Source organism: Ananas comosus, unplaced genomic scaffold (assembly GCF_001540865.1).
Source record: "Ananas comosus cultivar F153 unplaced genomic scaffold, ASM154086v1, whole genome shotgun sequence".
Classification (NCBI taxonomy): domain Eukaryota; kingdom Viridiplantae; phylum Streptophyta; class Magnoliopsida; order Poales; family Bromeliaceae; genus Ananas; species Ananas comosus.
The window spans coordinates 1-21,019 of record NW_017891291.1 but is presented as its reverse complement, the minus strand read 5'-3'; the positions used below and the strand labels follow the sequence as shown (position 1 = coordinate 21,019).

At 38.3% G+C, this 21,019-nt stretch overlaps 4 protein-coding genes across 5 annotated transcripts; all 4 read left to right on the top strand.

The window, feature by feature from the left end:
* Positions 1–9,062: 9,062 nt before the first annotated feature.
* On the top strand, positions 9,063–10,573 carry LOC109704810 (spermidine sinapoyl-CoA acyltransferase-like). Its single transcript, XM_020225597.1, has 3 exons — positions 9,063–9,195; positions 9,231–9,903; positions 10,000–10,573. The coding sequence occupies exons 1-3, from the start codon at positions 9,063–9,065 to the stop codon at positions 10,520–10,522; spliced, it is 1,329 nt and encodes a 442-aa protein (XP_020081186.1). The 3' UTR covers positions 10,523–10,573.
* Positions 10,574–12,481: 1,908 nt separating this feature from the next.
* LOC109704811 (magnesium-chelatase subunit ChlI, chloroplastic-like) lies at positions 12,482–14,867 on the top strand. 2 transcript variants are annotated; one of them, XM_020225599.1, is made up of 4 exons: positions 12,482–12,594; positions 12,712–12,833; positions 13,205–14,264; positions 14,586–14,867. In XM_020225599.1, the coding sequence occupies exons 1-3, from the start codon at positions 12,516–12,518 to the stop codon at positions 14,246–14,248; spliced, it is 1,245 nt and encodes a 414-aa protein (XP_020081188.1). In that variant the 5' UTR covers positions 12,482–12,515; the 3' UTR covers positions 14,249–14,264; positions 14,586–14,867. The 2 variants fall into 2 exon arrangements, with proteins under 2 accessions (XP_020081188.1, XP_020081187.1); XM_020225598.1 differs by having other exon boundaries at positions 14,536–14,867.
* A 228-nt stretch (positions 14,868–15,095) lies between these two features.
* Positions 15,096–17,681, top strand: LOC109704812 (RING-H2 finger protein ATL39-like). Its single transcript, XM_020225600.1, has one exon. It carries the CDS (start codon positions 17,005–17,007, stop codon positions 17,647–17,649), a length of 645 nt encoding a protein of 214 aa, XP_020081189.1. The 5' UTR covers positions 15,096–17,004; the 3' UTR covers positions 17,650–17,681.
* Positions 17,682–18,812: 1,131 nt separating this feature from the next.
* LOC109704813 (E3 ubiquitin-protein ligase ATL41-like) lies at positions 18,813–19,865 on the top strand. The gene has a single exon (XM_020225601.1). It carries the CDS (start codon positions 19,142–19,144, stop codon positions 19,682–19,684), a length of 543 nt encoding a protein of 180 aa, XP_020081190.1. The 5' UTR covers positions 18,813–19,141; the 3' UTR covers positions 19,685–19,865.
* The last annotated feature ends 1,154 nt before the right edge of the window (positions 19,866–21,019 follow it).

Below are 21,019 nucleotides of genomic sequence, written 5' to 3'. Positions count from 1 at the left end.
GCTCCCGATTTCGCCCAAGTTTCTTCCCCCCAGCTTACCCATGCAGCTTTTGTAGTTTCCATTTCGCCTTTTATTTTATTTCTTTTCTTTATATATTTTATGCTATTTTTATGTTTTGAGGCCCGACAGTCTCATTGTTCGTTATCCTGTAACTAAATTTATTTTTTTTTTAATGAATAAAATAAATAGCTTGCTATCTCTCTGTAAAAGAGAAGATTAGGTTGAGTAGAGAACGAGAAGCCACATCATTGCATTTTGAAAACAAACACTGTTTGCGTCCTTTGTGAGAGAATGAAAACTCATAAAGAGTCATAGAGGGACTCTTTATTAGTTTTCATTAAAAGGGGATGGATAGGGAACACAATCTGTGTGCTCTGCAGAATTGAGGGAGAAACGGTAAATCACCTATGTTCGCGATGTGTATTCAGCAGATCCTGATTAATTGCCATGGTTGTGAAAGGGATTCAGGTTGGGAACCTCGGCGTTGATGTGAGATACGTATGGAATAAGTGGATGGCAAGGGATACTGATCAGTCTGTTGGAAACATAATGACTAGACTGACAGCCAGTTAGTGGGTCAATGATCTGTTAGGTAAGGAATGCCGTTATTTTTAGGTTGGTTAATGCTGACCCCCGCTAGCTGGCAACTCGATCAAACGTTTGATGCTTCGGTAGGACGAGAACAACGTGTTTAAACTAGCGTACCTTGGCTCCGAAATTTTAAGAAATTTAAATATTTTATTTTTATTTTTTATTTTATTTTGTTTTATTTTATTATTATTATCATTTTTTTTGGTAAGGTTTGGAGGTCCCTCTACCTCACTTTTGTAGTGTAATTTATTTCTTTAATAAATGAAGGAGGTAACATATTATCTTTCTCTCAAAAAATAAAGAGTCGTAGAATGTTGCAATCGATAGAGTACTAACTATAATGGAGAAAAAAAAAAAGAAAAAAATCATAGAGATCACTCTGGTAACGAAGAACACTGGGATTCTACTGCGTGGTTCAAGCCCATGTACAAAACAATCTTACTGTGACAGTATTAGCTTGTTCCAATAACATGCGACTAGGTTATATTACTTATTCTAGGGCCTTCTCTTTGAACACTTCCTAGTGTTCAAGTAGTCTAAAAATTTGGACAATTTCAACAAGTTATATGATGTTTTATCACTTGACAGTATATAATAATATAGTATATCTGTTTGAGTGTTTGATAGATTTTATTTTTTTAATTATATATCTAAGTTAAAATCTACAACATGATCTTGAATTTGAAAAGTCCGTCCTCTATATATATTGGACATGTGTTTTTATTACGATCAGTTTAAATTGTGGGACAGTTGATGAATTATAAAATAGTTTTTAAATATTATGTAATTTAGTTCTAAAATGTTTATATATTTCAGATGATTAATTCTAGATGATTCTAAACGGCATCAATCGTCAATTTGAATAGATTTTAAGTAAAAAATAAAAAGGTAAAAGTACCAAAAATTTAATTGGTACTCCTAAAAGTATTCTCTGTAATGCAACAATGGGGAGTTTCAATTAGGACAATCAATGGGCTTTTCTTTAAAATTTTCCATTTTGTATTTTTTATGTTACTTTTTGAAAATGGGGATCTTCCTTCTTTACCGGCGTTTGAATCTCAGTGCTTTGACGAATTTAGTTTTTATTATATTTTAGTAGCGATGGGTTTGTAAGAAAAAGCTCATTTATTTTATATTGTATATATCCTACATACTAACAAAGTAATAATAATAATATTTTGTTTGCACTATATATTATTAAATTTTTGTTTGACGAAACAAGAGTTGTACATGCACTATATATTATTAAATTGGCGTCCGAGTCAGTTTAAACACTTATGCATCAGCTCACATAATTAAAAAAAAAAAGTGTTATTACTTTACAAAGTTGCAACTTAACGGCAACAAAGTGTTGTGTAATATTCCAATAGTCTCGCATCGAAAGAAAAAAAAGAATTTGATTGGAATGTATAAGATCTTCATCTTATTAATATTGACTGGATTTAAATATTTTGAACCGGTGGTTTAGGGCCCAACAAATTATTGTTGCTAGCAGATCAGATCGTTATAATTAGTATCAAAGCTGAATACCAGTCAAAAGTATGAAAGTTAAGTACTATGCAGGATAAAGTACTATTCCACTTGATACTTCTAATCTATATATCTGTGATATGAATTTGGACCTGACGAAAACGTCAAGATCTAAACAGTCTGTAATCTGAGTCTGGACTTGATGGACGGGTACGTCAGAATTTAAACATGAAGAGTTTGTAACATTCCATGTGAGCTTGATACGAAATTAAGGCGTAGCCATGCAACCATATTTATATTTTGATAAATATTATATATCCAAATAAAAACTTAATTATTATAGGAACTTCAAAATATTTTGTTTTACTAATATTTTTAACAGTGATCTTGTGAGTAACTATTCTCGAAATCTCTATTTCTCTCAATTTGGACAGACGTTTATCAGAAACATTGATGACCATGAGACAATACGAGAAAGAGCAAGTCAATCATTTCACTCAAAATGTAACTCATATTCGATCATGTGTGACTACAAATCGAGGCAAATACAGATCTCACGTTATTATTTAATCCCATACACAAATACAGTTTAACTATATAAAGTAAGACAAAATTTAAGGCCTAAAAAGCAAAATTAAGCACCAACTATACCAAATCCCTCCAATAGCTTGGTGGTGGTTTTTATTTTTATTTTTTATTATTTTGGTTAAACCTTATCAAAACAAGTACATGATCCCCGCACAAAGCAGCATTTGGGGCCACCAATTTATTTTCAAAGAAACCCATCATATTTTTTCATATTACCAATTCCCCCCCTTCATCAAAAGAGCTTATATGTAAAGAGAAAAGACGTACGATTGGTAAAAATGACCGAAAATAGGATATTTCGAAATATCCCCTCAACTTTATCTGTTTTATTGACCAGTTATGAACTTTTAATCCTTCTTTTTATTAAGTTATCTTAGATAATTATTCGTCAAATTTAATAGCTCCATTAATTAACTAGAAGATAACTAAGGCCGTTGAACTTATCAAAATTACTGTTAAATTTGATAAAACTTCTAACTTATTTTGTTTAACAATTTAGGGGATGTACTTGGCCAATTAAAAGTAAAGTTGATAGAGCTATTTCGAAATGGCCTACAGTTGAGACGGTCTCAATACGTCTTTACCATTTAAACATCTATAATGGTATCAGTGGTGGTGCGGGTCTGGGCCGGTCGGGCTGAGCCGTTTGGACGCGCCGTATGTGACCTCCTCCCCCGCCTCTCCTTGCATAATGTTCGTGTCAAACACTGTCGAATTGTTCTCCGTCGTCGATCCTATCCCGTCGACTGACTCATCTAACGCCATTGGACTCAGCACGGGGAGCTGCTCGGAGTTCCGCAAGGAGGAGATGATGAGGAGGATGCAGAAGCAGAGGCTCAGTTTTAGACTCGCCGTTCTCAGTGCCATCTCTTCTTCTGGTAGCAAGAAGATATGGTTGCTTAGCAATGCAGTTGTGAATTAATGGTGTTAGGGGACTTAGCCAAATATGCCTCGTATATATATATATAGAGGGACTTTGCAATTGTTTACTATAGTTATGTGACAGATCCAAAGTGCGTGTAGAGTTGTGCTCTACGAATGCAGGCTCAGGAGTCAGGACCATGCATGCATTTTGTTGAATATAAAAAAATTAATGTTACTTTAAAACTTTTATAAAAAAATTAACGGTTTTGTGTATTGGAACTCTCGCAAGTTTCTTGTAAGTAGATGAATATTTTTTACNTTCTTCTTTTTTTTTTTTTTTTTTTTTTTTTTGGTATAAGGGACCTGTTAGAAAAAAAGTGCATAAACTTTTTGATCTAGACAAAAAGGTACTTCTAAAAATTTAATAACAATCCCACAAAATCAAAAAGAAATATTTTGTCTCTTTGTTGCATAATTAGTGCGTTCTGAAGACTCACGAAGCACCAAATACTTTAAAGCAACTTAACTTACCAGCTAAGGTGTTAATTTATAAAACATCTCCGAAAATATCAATTTCCTTTACATTCTGCTTCAAACAAGATCAAAATAAAATTCACTAGAATTTAGATAAAAAAATTAAGCTTAATTTCATTTAGAAATGAAATTTCTTGTTTAGAATAGATTAGAGTTTGATTAATTGAATTTTATTCCATTTTCATTTTTTTCGGTAAACAAGAAGCTGTACTAGATTCTACCTTCAATCATGGGAAGGGCTGGCAAATCGTTTTCGGCTTGCGTCCGACTTGGCATTCGGCTTGCTCGAGCTCAATTCAAAATTAAATGAGTGAGTTTGAAATGAAAAAAAAATTAAAATTTATTTTAAGCCGAGCTTGAGTATTACTGGGCTCGTTCTAATTAGGCTCGAAAAGCTTAAATATACATATATTAAAAAATATTTATAAATAATATAAAGTTATATATAATATATTTTTAATTATATATAATAATATATATTATGTATTTTAATTATATGTATATAGAGTTTTGATTATTTGGTATATTTAATGGTCTACAAAATCAAACTAGTAAAACCTTACTCTAATTATTCTCTCCCTCTCTTTCACTTTGCTTGCACATTTGTTTTTTCTAAATTATATTTCTTAATATTATAAATATCGTATTCCTGCATTTATTTTGTATGTTGAATTATTAAACATATTTTTGTATCAAACTTTAGATAATGTTTCATAAAAATTTAACTATAGATTGCATGATGTTAAGAATTTCAAACGACTAGTTTAAAGCTCGAGTTCGCTCGATTTAAAATTAGGCTTGCTCGAGCTCGGCTCGAATTAATTTCAAGCCGAACTTGAGCCTAAATTTAGGCTTGGAATTAATTTCAAGCCAAACTTAAGCTGAGGTAAGTTTGCTCTCATTTTCGCCCCTACATTTTCACTGTCACAAATCGTACTAGATCTTTTCAAATTAATTATAATTTTCTTAATTAATGATTTCAAATGGTATATTTTGTAAAAGCTAACGTTTTAATTGTTTATAATTTAATTTTAAGTTTTGAAACAGTTGAAAAAGTTGGTAGATATTAAAGGGCTAACACCATATTTCAAAAAAATAGTAATTTAAAAAAAGCACTAAATGGCCGTTAGTAATTTATTCATTCTCCCCCTCAACTGATCTTTGAGTTGTACTCCACTGCAGAAAATGTACAAGATATATTCCCGCTGCACGAAAAAGAGATACCTCGGAGCACCACCATGCATGCTGCTTGGTGGTGGAAGGTCGGATTCTGCCGAATCATTTGGGGCATAGCGAAAGGTTGAATTAGACCGAATCATGTTCGAGGTCACGGAAGATTAATTGGATTAGATTGAATCACAATAAAAATTTCTAGACACTGTGTTTATACGTTTTAAGTAAATTTGTTGTATTTTTCTAACAGCTCAAGATTTTAAAATTAATGATTAGTGCCGACGATCCTTGCAATAAACAGTCTGAATTGGACAGTCCCGTCCAGAAAAGAAATTTCATGCACCAGACTGTAGAAAAACTGTGGCCTGAAAGGTCTTGTTGGTACAGTTTTGTTTACATCAAATTATTTTGCGACAATCTCAATATATAGATGATAGGTATATCTAGATGCTATATAAGATGCATAGTGCTATAATGCCTTTAAATTGCTTTCTTAATATATTACTAGTGTAGAAACCCGTGCGATGCGGCAAATATAATCATATTTGATTAAATTTAATAATATAAAATATATTTTAAAATTTTTAGAATAGAATTATAATTCAATAAAAAACAACAATGATAAAAAAAACTATAGGAAAAAAAAATGTTATATAAAAATCAGATCCCTTTAAACTCTCATTTAGGGCATTCTCAACTAACACAAACGATTTTATGAAATATCACAGTGCCTTCAACCCCTTTTTGGCAAGTCCATATCTTATTCGATACTTCTCGTCCTCCGAAACCATTAGAGGAGAGGGATACATACCCTTTGTATAACTATACATTATAAATTTAAATGGTCGAGATCGAGAGAGGAGAGTTAGAGGCTAGAGGTAGAATTCGACTCATCCGATGTTGACTGCGAGGGCTAGGGTGGCACGCCTGCGGGATTTGAGGTTGGAGTTGTTAGGACACCGTATGCCGTGCCCACGGATTCCTCGACCAACGACTCTTAGAAAATAAAAACTAATGAGACGGAAAGTCGAAGCAGCGATGTTACAGAGAATGAATTAATGAGGCGAAAAGCCAAAAAGATATACGTTACGGGAAAGAAATTAATGAAACGAAAAGCCAAAGAGACATATGTTATGAGAAACGCGAGCGGTCGTAATAATTAAAGAGTAGAAATTTTGAGAAGGGGAGACTATGACGCTGCTACGTGACAAAAACTTATGAGAAAGAATATGTGCGTATAGATTCTGAAAAAGCATAACCCTGAAGTGCTACAATCACAAACAAAAGGTCATTCAATGGCGCATAACTTTTTGAATAACTCTTTACAACGTCAAAACAGATACCTGAAATTTTAACTGGTGCAGGCCTAGTCATGCTCTTGTCATTTAATTTGTTTTTTCGGTTACATATATCAAATTATTAATTCTTTGTCGCGTAATTACAACTAATAGAGTATTAAGGGAGTGTGGTCTTTGTGGGTTCCTCTTCTATCCATTCCCACTGTGGGACTTAAAATGTTTTAGTGTAATCTTGCTCAGTCTCCTCAAACTATTTACGGCTCTGCGTAAGCTCGTGTTCTAACTTTGTTTTACTTATGTCTTCTTTGGTGGGTCCTCTCTAGTCTTCAATTTATGTGGAAAAATGTATAAAGACTTTATAAACTTCAGCACTTTGAAGGATTGATGTCTGAACTTTTAGGGCATATTTGGTTCATGATTGAAATAGAAATGAAAAATAGAATTCGATTGTTTTGGAATAGAAAATGAAATGACGAATCATTCAAAAATGTTTGGTTCATTATTGGAATGAAAATTAGAATGAAAATTTAAAATTTTTGAGAGAAGGTTTTGATTAAGAAAGAAAAAAATGATGAAGGGAGAGGAAGTAGGTGTTGGTGAAAGAGGATTTTGAATAGTTTACTTTGGAATGAGCTAATCCGGTATTCAAAGTCGGATTGGATTACAAATGGATTTGGCTATTCCCATTCCGGAGTCCGATTTGGTCATTCCCATTCCCATTCCCATTCCGGATTTAGAATGAGAATCGGAATCCGATTCCTATAAAACAAACGGCAACTATCGGAAACAATGAATTCCATTCCGACTCCATAGACCTTCTAATATCTAAACTTTAGTTATATTTTTGCATATCATCTTATAAAGGTCAAAATATACATATAAAAAAGATTCTCTTTCAGTTTCCATAATGAATTAAGTTTGAGGAATATTGAAGAATTCAGTGAACTTATTACAATAGAAGAGATTGTTTTTTTTATATATTCTTCAACTAAAGAGAGCGGTCTATCGAGTCACTGGATAAAGTTTATGGGGTTTTAATTACCAAAATTAAATGATCTGATGCATGCTTGCAAAAAACGCAAAAATTTAGGAAATCTGTAAACATTTTCTCAATTTGCATACTTATATTTAATTATTTATATAATAAAGTTTGTGGATGGATACACAATTAATTTTCGGAAAAGTTTCAAAAGCACCATCATCCCTCTTAAGCATAAAGTACAAAAGTTGAGAAGGAAACCACCTCATGTATTTAACTTATCTATATTTTTTTTCATTATCCACATATATGTCCAACTATTGGATGATTAATTCACTTATAAACAAGAAAAGTCACGGCCTTTAGAGATTTAGATAGCCATAAATATACATGCGGCGAATGGTAGGGTTTCATTACAAGTTGGACTGCAACTTACCACTCAAAAAAAAAAAAAAAAAAAAAAAAAACCAAATTTAATAAATAAAGTAAATTAAAGAAGTTACTATTAATTAGACATCTAGGTATTTCTCGACTATTCTTAAATTAGAATGCTTTTTATGAGGTAAAACATTACTTTATACATTTGAAGTTCTATATTTTCGCTTTTTTTTTGAAAATTTTAAATTTAAATTTCTCGTCTTAAAGTAGAACACTTTTACTCTTTCGCATCAGCATAGTTCAAAATCTCACTGCTTTAGAGGATTCTCTTTATGCTAAAAAATTATTAGTAGTCTCCGGATCATCCCGTTATTGCAGTGTCCTACCAATTTTTTAAAAAATATTATTTCTTTTTCTTTTGAATATTTTATGTATCAATTGCACATATATAGAAATATGTTTGCTCCATTTTTTTTTGGTAGGTTCGCGCATAAATTATATCTTAAACTCATTATGATTTGTGATGTCACTTTTGAAAGTATATCGAACATTATTCTGTCGTACTTTTTTATCGCATGTAACACAATTTGATCGTAATTCTAAATGATTTGAAGTACATTAAAATTATAACTAAAATTGCAGTAAAAAAAGCTCAGTAAATAAATATTTTATTTATTTTCATACATGGTATCATAATTAGTAGTGTAAATTATATTTTCTGTAGCTCCACCGAAAAAAAGTAGATAGCACATCTGTACATGCTTTCGCCCCAGGCTGGCTCTTAACACTAAATGGGCCCTATTAATTGAATGAAGTTTGATTTGTGTGATGGGCCACTGATGATTGGGTTAGCTCTGGGCCGAATTTTTGTGTTATTTAATCCTTCTATTTCTTTTAATCCCTAACCAGCCCAAACCAAGCCCATCATAGGCCCAATAAAACTATCGACTATCCAACGGTTCTGATTCTCCAATTCAAAATTGAGGCCTCCCCGCTTCCACGTCGCTTCCACCTACTCCTCCTGCTTCTTCAACCTCCCTCTCTCTCTCTCTCTCTCTCTCTCTCTCTCTCTCTCTCTCTCTCTCACCAAACCCTCCATTAACAATCTCCAACAAAATTGGAAAAAAAAAAAAGGTCTAATCCCCAAATCCGATTCCACAATCCTAATTTCTACTCAAATTGCAAAAATGGAGATCGAAATCATAGAAACCCTTCTCATCTCCCCTTCTCCTCCGCCTCCTCTCCACGGATCCCCCATCCTCTACCCCCTCTCCCACCTCGACACCGACACCAACCTCAACGTCAGCTTCCGCACCCTCCGCCTCTACTCCCCCGACAAAGCCCCCGACGCCGACCCCTCCCGCGTCATCTCCCGCGCCCTCGACGCCGCGCTCGCCGCCCACCACTTCCTCCCCTTCGCCGCCGCGCCGCCGACGCACGCCTCGAGCTCCGCCTCCCCTCCGCCGCCGCCGGCGAGGAGATCGGCGTGCCCCTGACGCGCGCCGCGACGCGGATCGCGATCGCCGCTCGGGTCGACTCGGCCTTCCTCGACCGGCTCGTGCCCGAGCCTGGCGCTGTCGAGGGCGGGCCCGACGGGCCGGCTCGGCCCTTGGCGCTCCAGGTGACGCAGTTCGCGTGCGGGGGGTTCGCGCTCGGGATGTGCGTCCACCACGCCATGTGCGACGGTGCGGGCGCCACCAAGTTCCTCTGCGCCGTCGCCCGGCTCGCGCGCGGTCTAGGCGGACCGCCGGTCGACCCGGTCTGGGACCGGTCCACCCTGCTCGGCCCGCGCAAGCCTCCCCGGGTCGAGCTGCCGCGGTTCAACGAGATCTTCGACTTCGACGAACGGGTGGCGTCCCGCGGACCGTACGATGCAGCGAGCAGGAGCGGGGCCCGCATGGCGAGGGAGTGCTTTCACGTGAGTAACACGTGCGCCGAGCGACTCAGGAACCGGCTCGTGGACGAGTCCCCGACGGGGTCGCGCCTCACCACGTTCGAGGCTTTGAGCGCGTTCATATGGCGAGCCAGGTTAGATAGATTGCGTGTACAAGTGAAAACGACACTCATGAGGGTATAAACACAACGCTAACATTACAAATAACTGCACCACACTGTAATTAACAGGGTCAGGACTACTGGAACTGGGAGCAATAATGAGATCGTAAAAATGGTATACTCAATGAACATAAGCAAAATTCTCAATCCGCCGCTCCCCGCCGGGTACTGGGGCAACGTGTGCGTCCCCGCATACGTCCGTCTCACCGCCGGGGAGCTGGCAGAACAGCCGCTGTCGAAAACAGCTGTGCTAATTCGCGAGAGCAAGCGCGACGTGACCGACGAGTACGTGAGGTCGTACATTGACTTCCAGGAGCTGAACTATGCGAGAGGTATCACCGCGGGGGGATCGGTCGCCGCATTCACCGACTGGCGGCGGTTGGGACACTCCGAAGTCGACTTCGGGTGGGGTGGGCCGGTCGACACCTTGCCTCTCTCTTGGAAGTTGCTGGGGAGTGTTGAGACTTGCTTTTTTATGCCTTACGGTGCGACGGATGAGAGGAAGGACGAAGGATTTAGAGTGTTGGTGTCTTTGCCGGAGAAATCGTTGCCGAGTTTTAAGGTGGAGATGGAGACGTTGTCATGTAGCTAAGCTTTTTGTGTAATTGTACTCGATATATCTTAATCCTTATTCCTGTCTAAAGTGTTGGGGTTTAAGATCGTCTGACATATACTATCAACAAAAAAATATACAAATAAAAAATTAATACAAAAATAATCGAAAAGAAATATAAAGAATAAGAGAAATATATCCCTTCTATGAAAAAAGTAAAAGATAAATCCGTATCTCTATATTTTTCTCAACCTAAAAATAATTAGTTTATGATTATTTCTTTTCTTCTTTTTTTGATTAAGCAGGGAAACACCCTATTTGAGAAAGTACATCATAAATGGGTAGTAGAGTGCCAAAAGTGTGGGCACACCGCCGTTGCTCACTATCCCCTTAGAAATGAGTTCCAATGAATAACAGAGGAAAAGGCTTTGGTACCCGATTGTCAAAGATTCTAGAATTTTTTTTTTTCCAAAGTTTCCAACAAATCGCAGCAAAGCAGAGGTCGAAGAGAATTTTTGCTTGTCCCGATTGTGATTTCCTTGCTCGACTCCATTTGGACGGTAGATTTTCTGATTGATTTAACAAAATATGCGTAGTATTCGGTATGCCATGTAGAAAATTGATCCACAGATTTACCGCGAACTCACATTCGAAAAAGTAAGTGTTCCAACTTTTCTTCATTTTTGTAACATAGAGCACATATCGATGGTCCCTGCCAGCCACGATTGGACAAAGTATCCGCCGTCACAATCCTATTACTTGAGGCTAGTCATAGAAAAAACTTGATTCTGAGAAATATTTTTAATTTTCAGTACTATTTTGTTATAAAAAAAGTTTAGATCCTTATCCCAAATAGATTTTTCTTACAAAATAAAGGGTAGCTGAACGAGCTACTAATTAAATTTTCGTACTTCGCCACCACACTTCACGATCTTCACTCGTTCTTTACTCGATACTCATTAATTGTGAAGTATGGCAATCTTTTTATATGCATATACGCACATGACAAAATCTGACAACTGAATGTAAGGTCAACATTCTTAATTAGGATATGTATGGGCTTCTTGCAAACACAGCTCATGGACTCATGCATGCCTATGTATGAAATACGTTGGTATATTCACCGTGCAATTAAAGTCATCTCATTTATATTTGAAGGATTTTATTATACTTAATACACCGTGAGCCAACTTTCGTGTTTACGCATTTAGAAATTTTATGCTCCAAATAAATATCTTTATATTCTGTATAAAAGAAGACATACATACAAAAAAAAAACAACACAACTGCAATCTGTATTCTTCTAAAGAGGTTCAAACTAACCACCCGTTGGATACATTAATTACCACCAGGCTAGTAGTGGTTTGGTTTGGTTTAGTTGTACTTGGGCACATTTCTTAATAATTCATAAAAGTGTAAACTTCAATTTATTTCAAGATAGTTCAATATATTTTTTCTTTATTAATCAGTAATTTAAAAAATTATATTTAACTATAATATGATTTAGTACGTATGATACGTAACTATTCTATAGTTTTACTTTTATTTCACTATAATATTTTATTATTAAATAAATTATCATAGTATAGTTTTAAAATATTTTACTTTTTTATATTTTTAAATGATAAATTATTTCGACAAAATAAATATAAAATAGTGTAAAAACTATGCTAAAACACTAGCGAGTCAAATTGATTATTGACGAGTAAATCACCCTTTTTTTTTCGTAAGTAAAGGAAAATTTTAAAAAGTCTGCAGGACCACAACTGACGTGGTAGGCGAGGTTCAGCCAAAAACTTATTCAGAAAAAGACCCCGAAAATCCCATCACAATCCCAACCGTCCACTTAGCCTCGTCTCCTCTTATCCCCTCGTCTCCTCCTCCTCCACTCGACTACCCCCTCTCCTCACTCCCCCACACCCCTCTCCCTTCTCCCTCTCCACGCCTCCTCCTCCTCCTCCTCCTCCTCCTCCTCCTCCTCCTCCTCCTCCTCCTCCTCCTCCTCCTCCTCCCACCACCCCCTCAGCCTCCCATGGCGGCGCTGCTCTCTCCCTCCTCCGCCTCCGCCGCGTGCCCTCCCCGCTTCGCCTCCGCCCCCAACTCACTTCGCGGTAACCTCAAACTCCGTCCCCATCACCATCCCCTCTGTACCCAACTCCATTCCTCTCATGGGTTATCATCATCATCATCATCTTCTTCTTCTTCTTCTTCTTCTCCACCTTCCACAGCTCGGTTTTACTCTACGAGGCGCTTCCATGGCGGATTTGGAGTCGGGTTTGGTAGCGGACCCCGCCCCCGCCGCCTCGTTGTCTCCAACGTCGCCGCTCCTCTCGCGCAGTCCACCGAACAGGTGATAGGCATTGTTGTTAACCAGGTTCTCTAACAAATTTGTTCGGCTAAACTATATCAAAATAAAACCTGTCATTTTAATGGCGACGACTTTTATTTAGTTTTACGTCCATTATGTGAATTCAAACTTTAGATTGATGTTTGTGTATAGAAGAGATGTGATATGCAATCTATTTTGGTAAAGTATTGTATCTGAATTCGATCATTGTTCTAAGTTTCTGGACCTATTGAAGATAGTGGTAAAATGCAGAGTTAAGATTGAAGAAAATTTTTGTATTTAGGAGGTAACTGAGAAATAAATTGCAAGGAATTTTGTGTAATTAAGCCTGGCGAGAGCACATGCGCAGGGTCTGAAACTGGGTTTTCCCGCAGGTGGCGGCAAAGGAGACCCAGCGCCCGGTGTATCCGTTCTCGGCCATTGTGGGGCAGGATGAGATGAAGCTCTGTCTCCTCCTCAACGTGATTGACCCCAAGATTGGCGGTGTCATGATCATGGGCGACCGCGGCACGGGGAAGTCCACCGCTGTTCGCTCCCTCATCGACCTCCTTCCGGAGATCCGTGTTGTCGCAGGCGACCCCTTCAACTCAGACCCGGAGGACCCCGAGTCCCTGTCTGCCGATGCTCGCGCCCGCCTTGCCAACGGCGAGGAGCTTCCTGTCGCCACCACCACGGTCGTCATGGTTGACCTCCCACTTGGTGCCACCGAGGACCGCGTCTGCGGTACCATCGATATAGAAAAGGCCCTCACTGACGGCGTCAAAGCCTTTGAGCCTGGCCTCCTTGCCAAGGCCAACAGGGGCATCCTCTATGTTGACGAGGTCAACCTCTTGGACGACCACTTAGTCGACGTGCTCTTGGATTCTGCCGCATCAGGGTGGAACACGGTTGAGAGAGAGGGTATCTCCATCTCCCACCCAGCCCGCTTCATCCTCATTGGTTCAGGCAACCCGGAGGAAGGTGAGCTCCGGCCGCAGCTCCTCGACCGGTTTGGTATGCATGCGCAGGTCGTGACCGTGCGGGATGCAGAGCTCAGGGTCAAGATTGTGGAGGAGCGAGCCCGGTTTGACAAGGACCCAAAGGGGTTTAGAGAATCGTACCAGGCTGAGCAGGAAAAGCTCCAGAACCAGATAGCATCAGCTCGCAGCAATCTTGGTGCTGTTCAGATTGATCATGATCTTAGAGTTAAGATATCCAAAGTTTGTTCTGAGCTAAATGTGGATGGATTGAGAGGGGATATTGTGACAAATCGGGCGGCGAAGGCTTTGGCAGCATTAAAGGGTAGGGATAAAGTGACCGCGGAAGATATTGCAACCGTGATTCCGAATTGTTTGAGGCATCGGCTTAGGAAGGACCCGTTGGAATCAATTGATTCGGGGTTGCTTGTTGTAGAGAAGTTCTATGAGGTTTTCAGCTGAATTGAAGATCAAAGAGGTTAGAGGTTTCTCACCCTTTTTTCTTCTTCATGAATTGTTTAATTGTTAACTATTTGATGTAAATTTTGCAAGTGTTTGTGGAGTCAGAAGAGTTGCTTAATTGTCTGTCTACGGATTTCTCTATCAGCTGTTAAATGGGAGTTTGCTTTTTACGAGAGTTGCTTCTTTCATCCATGTTTTAGTTTCGTTTTGAGAGTTTAATGTAAATTTTGCCTTAATATTGCACAATCCTTAATTTTGTGAAACGTGTGAATGCCTTTCTCTGTTAGGTTGGATAATGGAAAACAGAATCTGACCTAAAAGAGTTGCAAATGCCCAGGTGCTGCTGCTTTGCAAAAGTGAATAAGCTATTCCGGAGCCAGGTCAGACACGATCTAACTAGGTGGCAGAGAGTATTCTTATGGTTTTTTGAATTGGTTGACGGATGCTAATTATCCGATATCTATTGGTAAAAATGTAATCAGTCTATGACCTATCACCATGTTTCTCTGCTTACCTAGCTGTGAACTTCTACATATGATCATTTGGTAGTGCTTCTCCGAAACTTTTTGTTCTTTGCTTTAGTTTTAAAAATATAAGCTGAAGGACACTCTTTAGAAAAGAGAAGCTTACAACTTCCAAAAGCCATGGAAACAAAAGAATTTTACATGTGATTTTGGACAGTTCCTGTAAAGAGTTAAGCATAGTTTCTTCTCACTGATCTCAGCCTTCAACTAATATTCTATAATGAAACTACTTTTTTGTCTATGCATTCGCACAAAGGAATGCTTATGCACAAAGTATTCTAATAAAAGATGTTAGTGCTTCTAATAACAGCAACTGTATGAAGCTTTTTTTCTTTATCCAGCTATTCCACTGGATAGGGAATGATTTTGAATTTGCATCGATAACTTGGACGTATCTTTACTCTTTATTTAGTTTGAAGTTTTTATTGGAAAAAGAAATTGCATCAACATCTGCTTCTTCGTAATTGTGAATTCGCAGATTAATTTTTAAGAATCTTTGCAGCACCTCGCTTTATCTTTTTAGCCACTTGGAGAATACAAAAAGCATCTGTATTCTACCTGTCTAGTAGATATTGAGTGAGGTTTCCCTCGTAGTGTCTGAAGGTAGGAAAGATTTGACTCTGTAATTTCTTTGAGCAGTATTGCAGACGAATGCACGACAAATGTACATTCTGCTTCCTTTCATGATTAAAACACATGGAGCATGCATGCTTTGTTATTTGTTTCTGTTAGCAGAAACCATTAATATTTATACTCTTGAAGTACGCAGAATATATGTATATTAGCAAGTATAAGAATGATCCATTAACATGATTGTTGTCGATAGTGCAAGTACATTGAACTTGGTTGCAATTGATGTGTCAATCATGGGCTTGTTCAATGTACCGACAGTGAATCGTCTATATTCTACATAGCTGATACTCAGCAAACATGCTGCACATTTTCCTTTTCACAAAAGGTTGCACATTATTCTTGTACTTGGACTGGGTAAGTTGGTCAGGTCTTGTCAGATTTTGTCACCCAATATTCGGCATTCTTATTTCCGGCTTATGAGTTCAGGTGCTGCCGTTTGTGTTGCGCAAAGCCAGGTAACTGAACTGGTGACCCAATAATGTCTGAATGCATTTGCTATTTGGAACTTGCTGCGGTTGCAGGACTAGGTATATGATTTTTGCTTTTTCTTTTTTTTCGTCTCATCACTCGGAAGTTGCGGTTTCCCTGGATCTGCAAGTGCAAGCAGCTTTGCAGTTCACAAACTTGTCATAGGCCTTCAACTAATGCAGCTAAGTTCTAGTAGATTGTTAGTAATTCTACATCAAAAAAGCAATCTTGTAAGTAGAGCACTCTCTCCTTGTCTTTGTGGTAATAATTTCTCCTCCGAGGTTGTATGTTGCAATGTTACTTGTGGAGGGCTTTATCAGGGAATTAAGTCTTCTTTATTATGCAGTTATAACACTCAGTAAGTAGATGGAGAAGATTTTAATTAGGAAGTGGATGGCAATTACATATTAAAATGGTAGTGTTTTTTATTTTTTTTATATTTCTGTAAAATATGAAAATGTTTGATTGGATGACCTTCTATTTTGTTAGCTAGGAAGTTTCCTTGTCCTTTCCTATTTTTCTTTTGTAGAAGGGTTTGACCTTCTCGATTGCAACTATCGCTTTTTCTTTTTTTTTTTAAGGTAGCTTTTTTTTTTTAGAGTTATGTTTCGGATACGCCGAATGTACCCAAAAGTGCAATTTACTTCATGGAAGGACTTTTGGCTTTTGCTTTTAAGCAATAGTTTCTTGTGGAATGTAAAATAAAAAACAAAAGATCTAAAGTTTTTTGTCACAAAGAACCTCAAAAGTTGCATTTTGAACCTCTTAAAAGTAGAAGTTACAATTTATTGTTTCTAAATTTGTTGTAAAATAACATTACTGTACTCTATTGCTGTAGAATCAATTAAATTTATTTTTATATTGAATAATCTACAAATATCATTCCCCTTGTCTCGTTGACATTTGATCCGTCAAAAGCACTGTATAGATTACCTTTTGTAGCACACAATCCTTCAATTTTCCATCTACAGGACTAATGGCTTATCTCAGTGCCACGTCACCCGTATCTTTCACCGGATAATAAAACTCGGAAGTCACCTTTTAACAAACTCCATGCATAAAAATTCCGTCCCTAGCAATTTAGGAATCTAAGAGAGAGAAGAGACCGAGAAGAGAGAGAAAACAACCTCGATGTCAACTAAGGCCTCACAAAACTCCGGCGATCCCCCGACCAAACCAGTGAGCTACCGCTTCGCTGGCACGGTCATGCTCTCCGTCACCCTAACCCTAATCCTTATCGCCATCCTCATCGTCCTCCTCCACTACTACTCCCGGTACCTCCGCAGCCGCCCGGATGCAACGACGACCGCCCTACGCACCGACAGCTCCCTTGGCCAGCCTACTTCTGGCCTCAGCCCCGCCACCATCTCCGCCATGCCGACTTTTGCCTATAAAGAAGGGGAGTTCGGTGCGACGGAGTGCGCGGTGTGCCTCGGCGCCCTCAAGGAGGGGGAAGCGGTGCGGCTTCTGCCCAACTGCAAGCACGTGTTTCATGTCGAGTGCGTAGACACATGGCTGCGGTTGCACTCCACTTGTCCGGTGTGCCGTGCAGCTGCTGAGCCGGTCCTGCCACTGCTGTTGCCGCCTGGAGTGTTCGCAGAAATGGCGGCCGCAGGGGCAGCGGGTGTGGAAGGCACGTCGACGGGTGCTGGGAAAGAGGCGGAGTCCACGTCGCGGCTGGGCTCGTCATTCCAGCGGATGGTTGGTCGGGATTGGTCGTGTAGGCGGTCGGCGCAGCCGGAGGCGGCAGGAGTAGAAGATGCTGAGAGGCAGTAATTATTGCCAGAAATTCCACATGTAAAACTAGTTCTACAGTATATGAATTATTCAAATCATAATCAAGATTTTTGATTGGATAGAAACGAGAATTGCAGCTCTACTATTGATTGGATTGAAACTAGTTCCACATGTAGTGTTTGTTGTGTTTTGTAGTGGATACGTAACAAGCAAAATTTACGGTAGTACTACCTCAAAGTGTCTATGCATATATATATATATATATATATATATATATATATAGAGAAAGAGAGAGAGAGAGAGAGAGAGAGAGAGAGAAAACTAGACTGCTATATTATTAATAGTACCAAGGGTTTTGTACTATTAAATTTTTAATTTTTGAATAAAAAAATGTATGATTAGAATGATAGTGTTTTCTTATATTTATTTTTTTTGTAGTTATTTATTTATTTTATAATCTTGCTACCATGCGGGAAAAATAGTTGGGAAAAATACTTAATACGAAACGGGCCGTCGACAGTAAATGGGCCAGATTTACATGATGGGCCTTTCCTAAGGCCCAAGTCCACCCCTATAAGGCCAGATGATTAGAGTGAAACTGTGAAACTACTAACATTTAAATTGGGTACTGACATCGCCAGTCCCTAACGCAGTTGATAAATAAATACCTTATTACTTTATATTTCTAACCAAATTTATATTTAAAAATAATAAAAGAATCATGTAGTATACTACGGACGTTTACTGTACGTACAAACACATATTTATACACATACAAAAACACACAGACACACCATATGAAATTTGAATTGAATTCATTTTGTTTATTTTTGTTCAATTTTGATTTTGAGATGAGCTTGTTTGACCATAAAATTGAGCCGAGCTCGAGCCATGCCTGGAAAGCTTGGTTCAATTATTACCGGCTCTCATTACAGACAAAGTGTATACGTGAAGTTTTCAAAAACTCTACCCTTTTTTCAAGAACAAAAAAATTTCCGTATATTACACATACGCATATGTCTGCACTCAAAATAGCAATTATACCGGACATACGGTGCCCAAAACCAAAAAAAAAATAAAAAATAAAAACCTATCACCTAACCTAAATAGTTATATTAATTGTTTCCTGCACCATGTCAATTGTCAAATGATGTTGCCACTTAATTATAAACAAACAGATTATTTCATTCAAACGAGGGACCATACGATTGTGACATTCCATCCGAAGCTCATTTAAAGAAGCAGATAAAGCCCAATTCCACAAACACAAGCAAACCTAAAAATCACTCTCCTTGTTATAAATTCCAAATTTTTTATAAGATAGCGTGTGTTAATGTATAAATGTAACGCTGGTCAACGTCGACTCTCTCAGGAAATTACACCCATATAGAATTTATTTATTATTAGTACACGGTATACTAGTACTAGTATCAGCTAATTAATCGATCAACCTTAATTAGCTACCTCTTAGTTAAGAAGAATCTAGGAAGAGAAAAAATTAGAGAAGTAACAGTATACACACCCCTGCACCATGCCCCCCACCGCACGATTTTTGGCGCAGGATAATCCAGCCTACTACGGCGCGGCGTCGACGCTAGTCCTCACCGCCGTCGCTTTCTGCTCCGGCGCCGTCTTCGTGGCCGTCGCGGTTTTCCTGCAGTGCGTGTGCCATCGCCGGCGCGGCAGCGGTGTCGGTCCGTCTGTCGCGTCGACGCGCTGGTTCCGTCGTGCCAGTGGGCTCAGTCCATCCGCCATTTCGTCCCTACCAGCTTTTGCTTATGAAAAGGATGCCGACGGCGGCAGCGGCGGGGGTGGTGGAGGGTGCGCGGTGTGTCTGGAGTCGGTGGGCGACGGGGAGACGGTGCGGCGGTTGCCGATGTGCAAGCACTTGTTTCACATGGAGTGCATCGACATGTGGCTGTACTCGCACTCGACGTGCCCGGTTTGCCGGGCCGTCGTCGGGCCGGCGGATGCTGCCGAGGATAACGAGCAGGCGGCGGCGCCGACCGCGACCGCGACCGCAACCGCGGTCGTCGCCGAAGGGTCGGCCGGAGTTCAATATTTGCCTGTATAGCTAGGGGGGATTAAAGAGAACAATTTGTTTTTAAGTCTTTTTTTTTTTGTTTAATTTCGTGGGAGAATTTTTTAGGCATTAATTGGAGCTTACTTACCACATGTTGGTGTTGTGATGCACATTGTTTTTGTTGCGCCAACCCACGACGTACGTTACATAATTTTGAAATGTCTTTGATTCCGTGTGGAAATTGATCGATGGTGGGGGGAAAGGGACACATTTTACGCTCCCTAATGATATAGAAAAATTATTTCTCCAATGAGAATCTAACCCAGAATTTCATAAAATAAATTTTAATTTCGTGTTTGTTGAATATAAAATATAAAAAATATCGTTTTATGAAAATTTAATTTTTTAAAGAATAATAGTTATTTTATATAATTTACTATAGTCTCAAGTCTAATTAACTAGACACATTCCTAAATATATGAGTGATTCCTGTATGATTCCAATATTGCAATTTTTTGTATATACTTTTCACTTAACACGTCGGCCGTGAATTTTCGCATGCTGATGGTTTATCTATTTTCCGTCTGAAATTTTTTTATTTTATGGCAAAATTACTTTTAATATATATATACATATTATCTTGAGGCGTGGTTGTCTCGGTTTGTAACTTAATTCATCTTCTAATTGAATGAAACAGTAACATATTATCTTGTTCTTTAAAAAAAGGACTCTTAATCATTAATTCCTGAAGTAAATTGAAATAAATAGGTCCTTTCGTGCTTAATATTTACTTATGTCTTTCAATGCAATAAAAAGACTAATAAGAATAACCTTTTTTGATAAAAGAGCTAATGGAAAGGAGTCCAAAACCTTTGTTTTCTCATGATATGTATTTGGAAATGTCACGATTATTTAATAATGTAGTAATTTTTAACTAATGGGAACTAAGAAGATTGATTAAGAGAGAGTTTTGGTGGGGTTGCTTATGGGCTTAATATAAAAATTTTAAAAATAAAAGAGTATTATAGACTATGGTATTAGTAAATTACTCACAAGTGGGGTGTTAATATATGGTTCGATCAAAATATAAATTGAAGTTTCGTGCATAACAACAACAACAACAACACAACAACAAGAGCAAGTTGGACTTTGGTGGCTCAAAGTGAAATTGCATTGCAATTTCATTTGACCACTGGAGTAATTTTCCAATGGTCAAAGAATATGAGAATTGAAGTATATATGTGTCCTGTGAATGGGAATCCATGGTAATCTTAATTGAACAAGAAAATGACTTATTTGAGATACCAACAACTCAGAACCACTATAATAAACTAGAGTTAATGACCATTGAATCTTTCAATTCTATAAAAACTTCATGTTTGACCT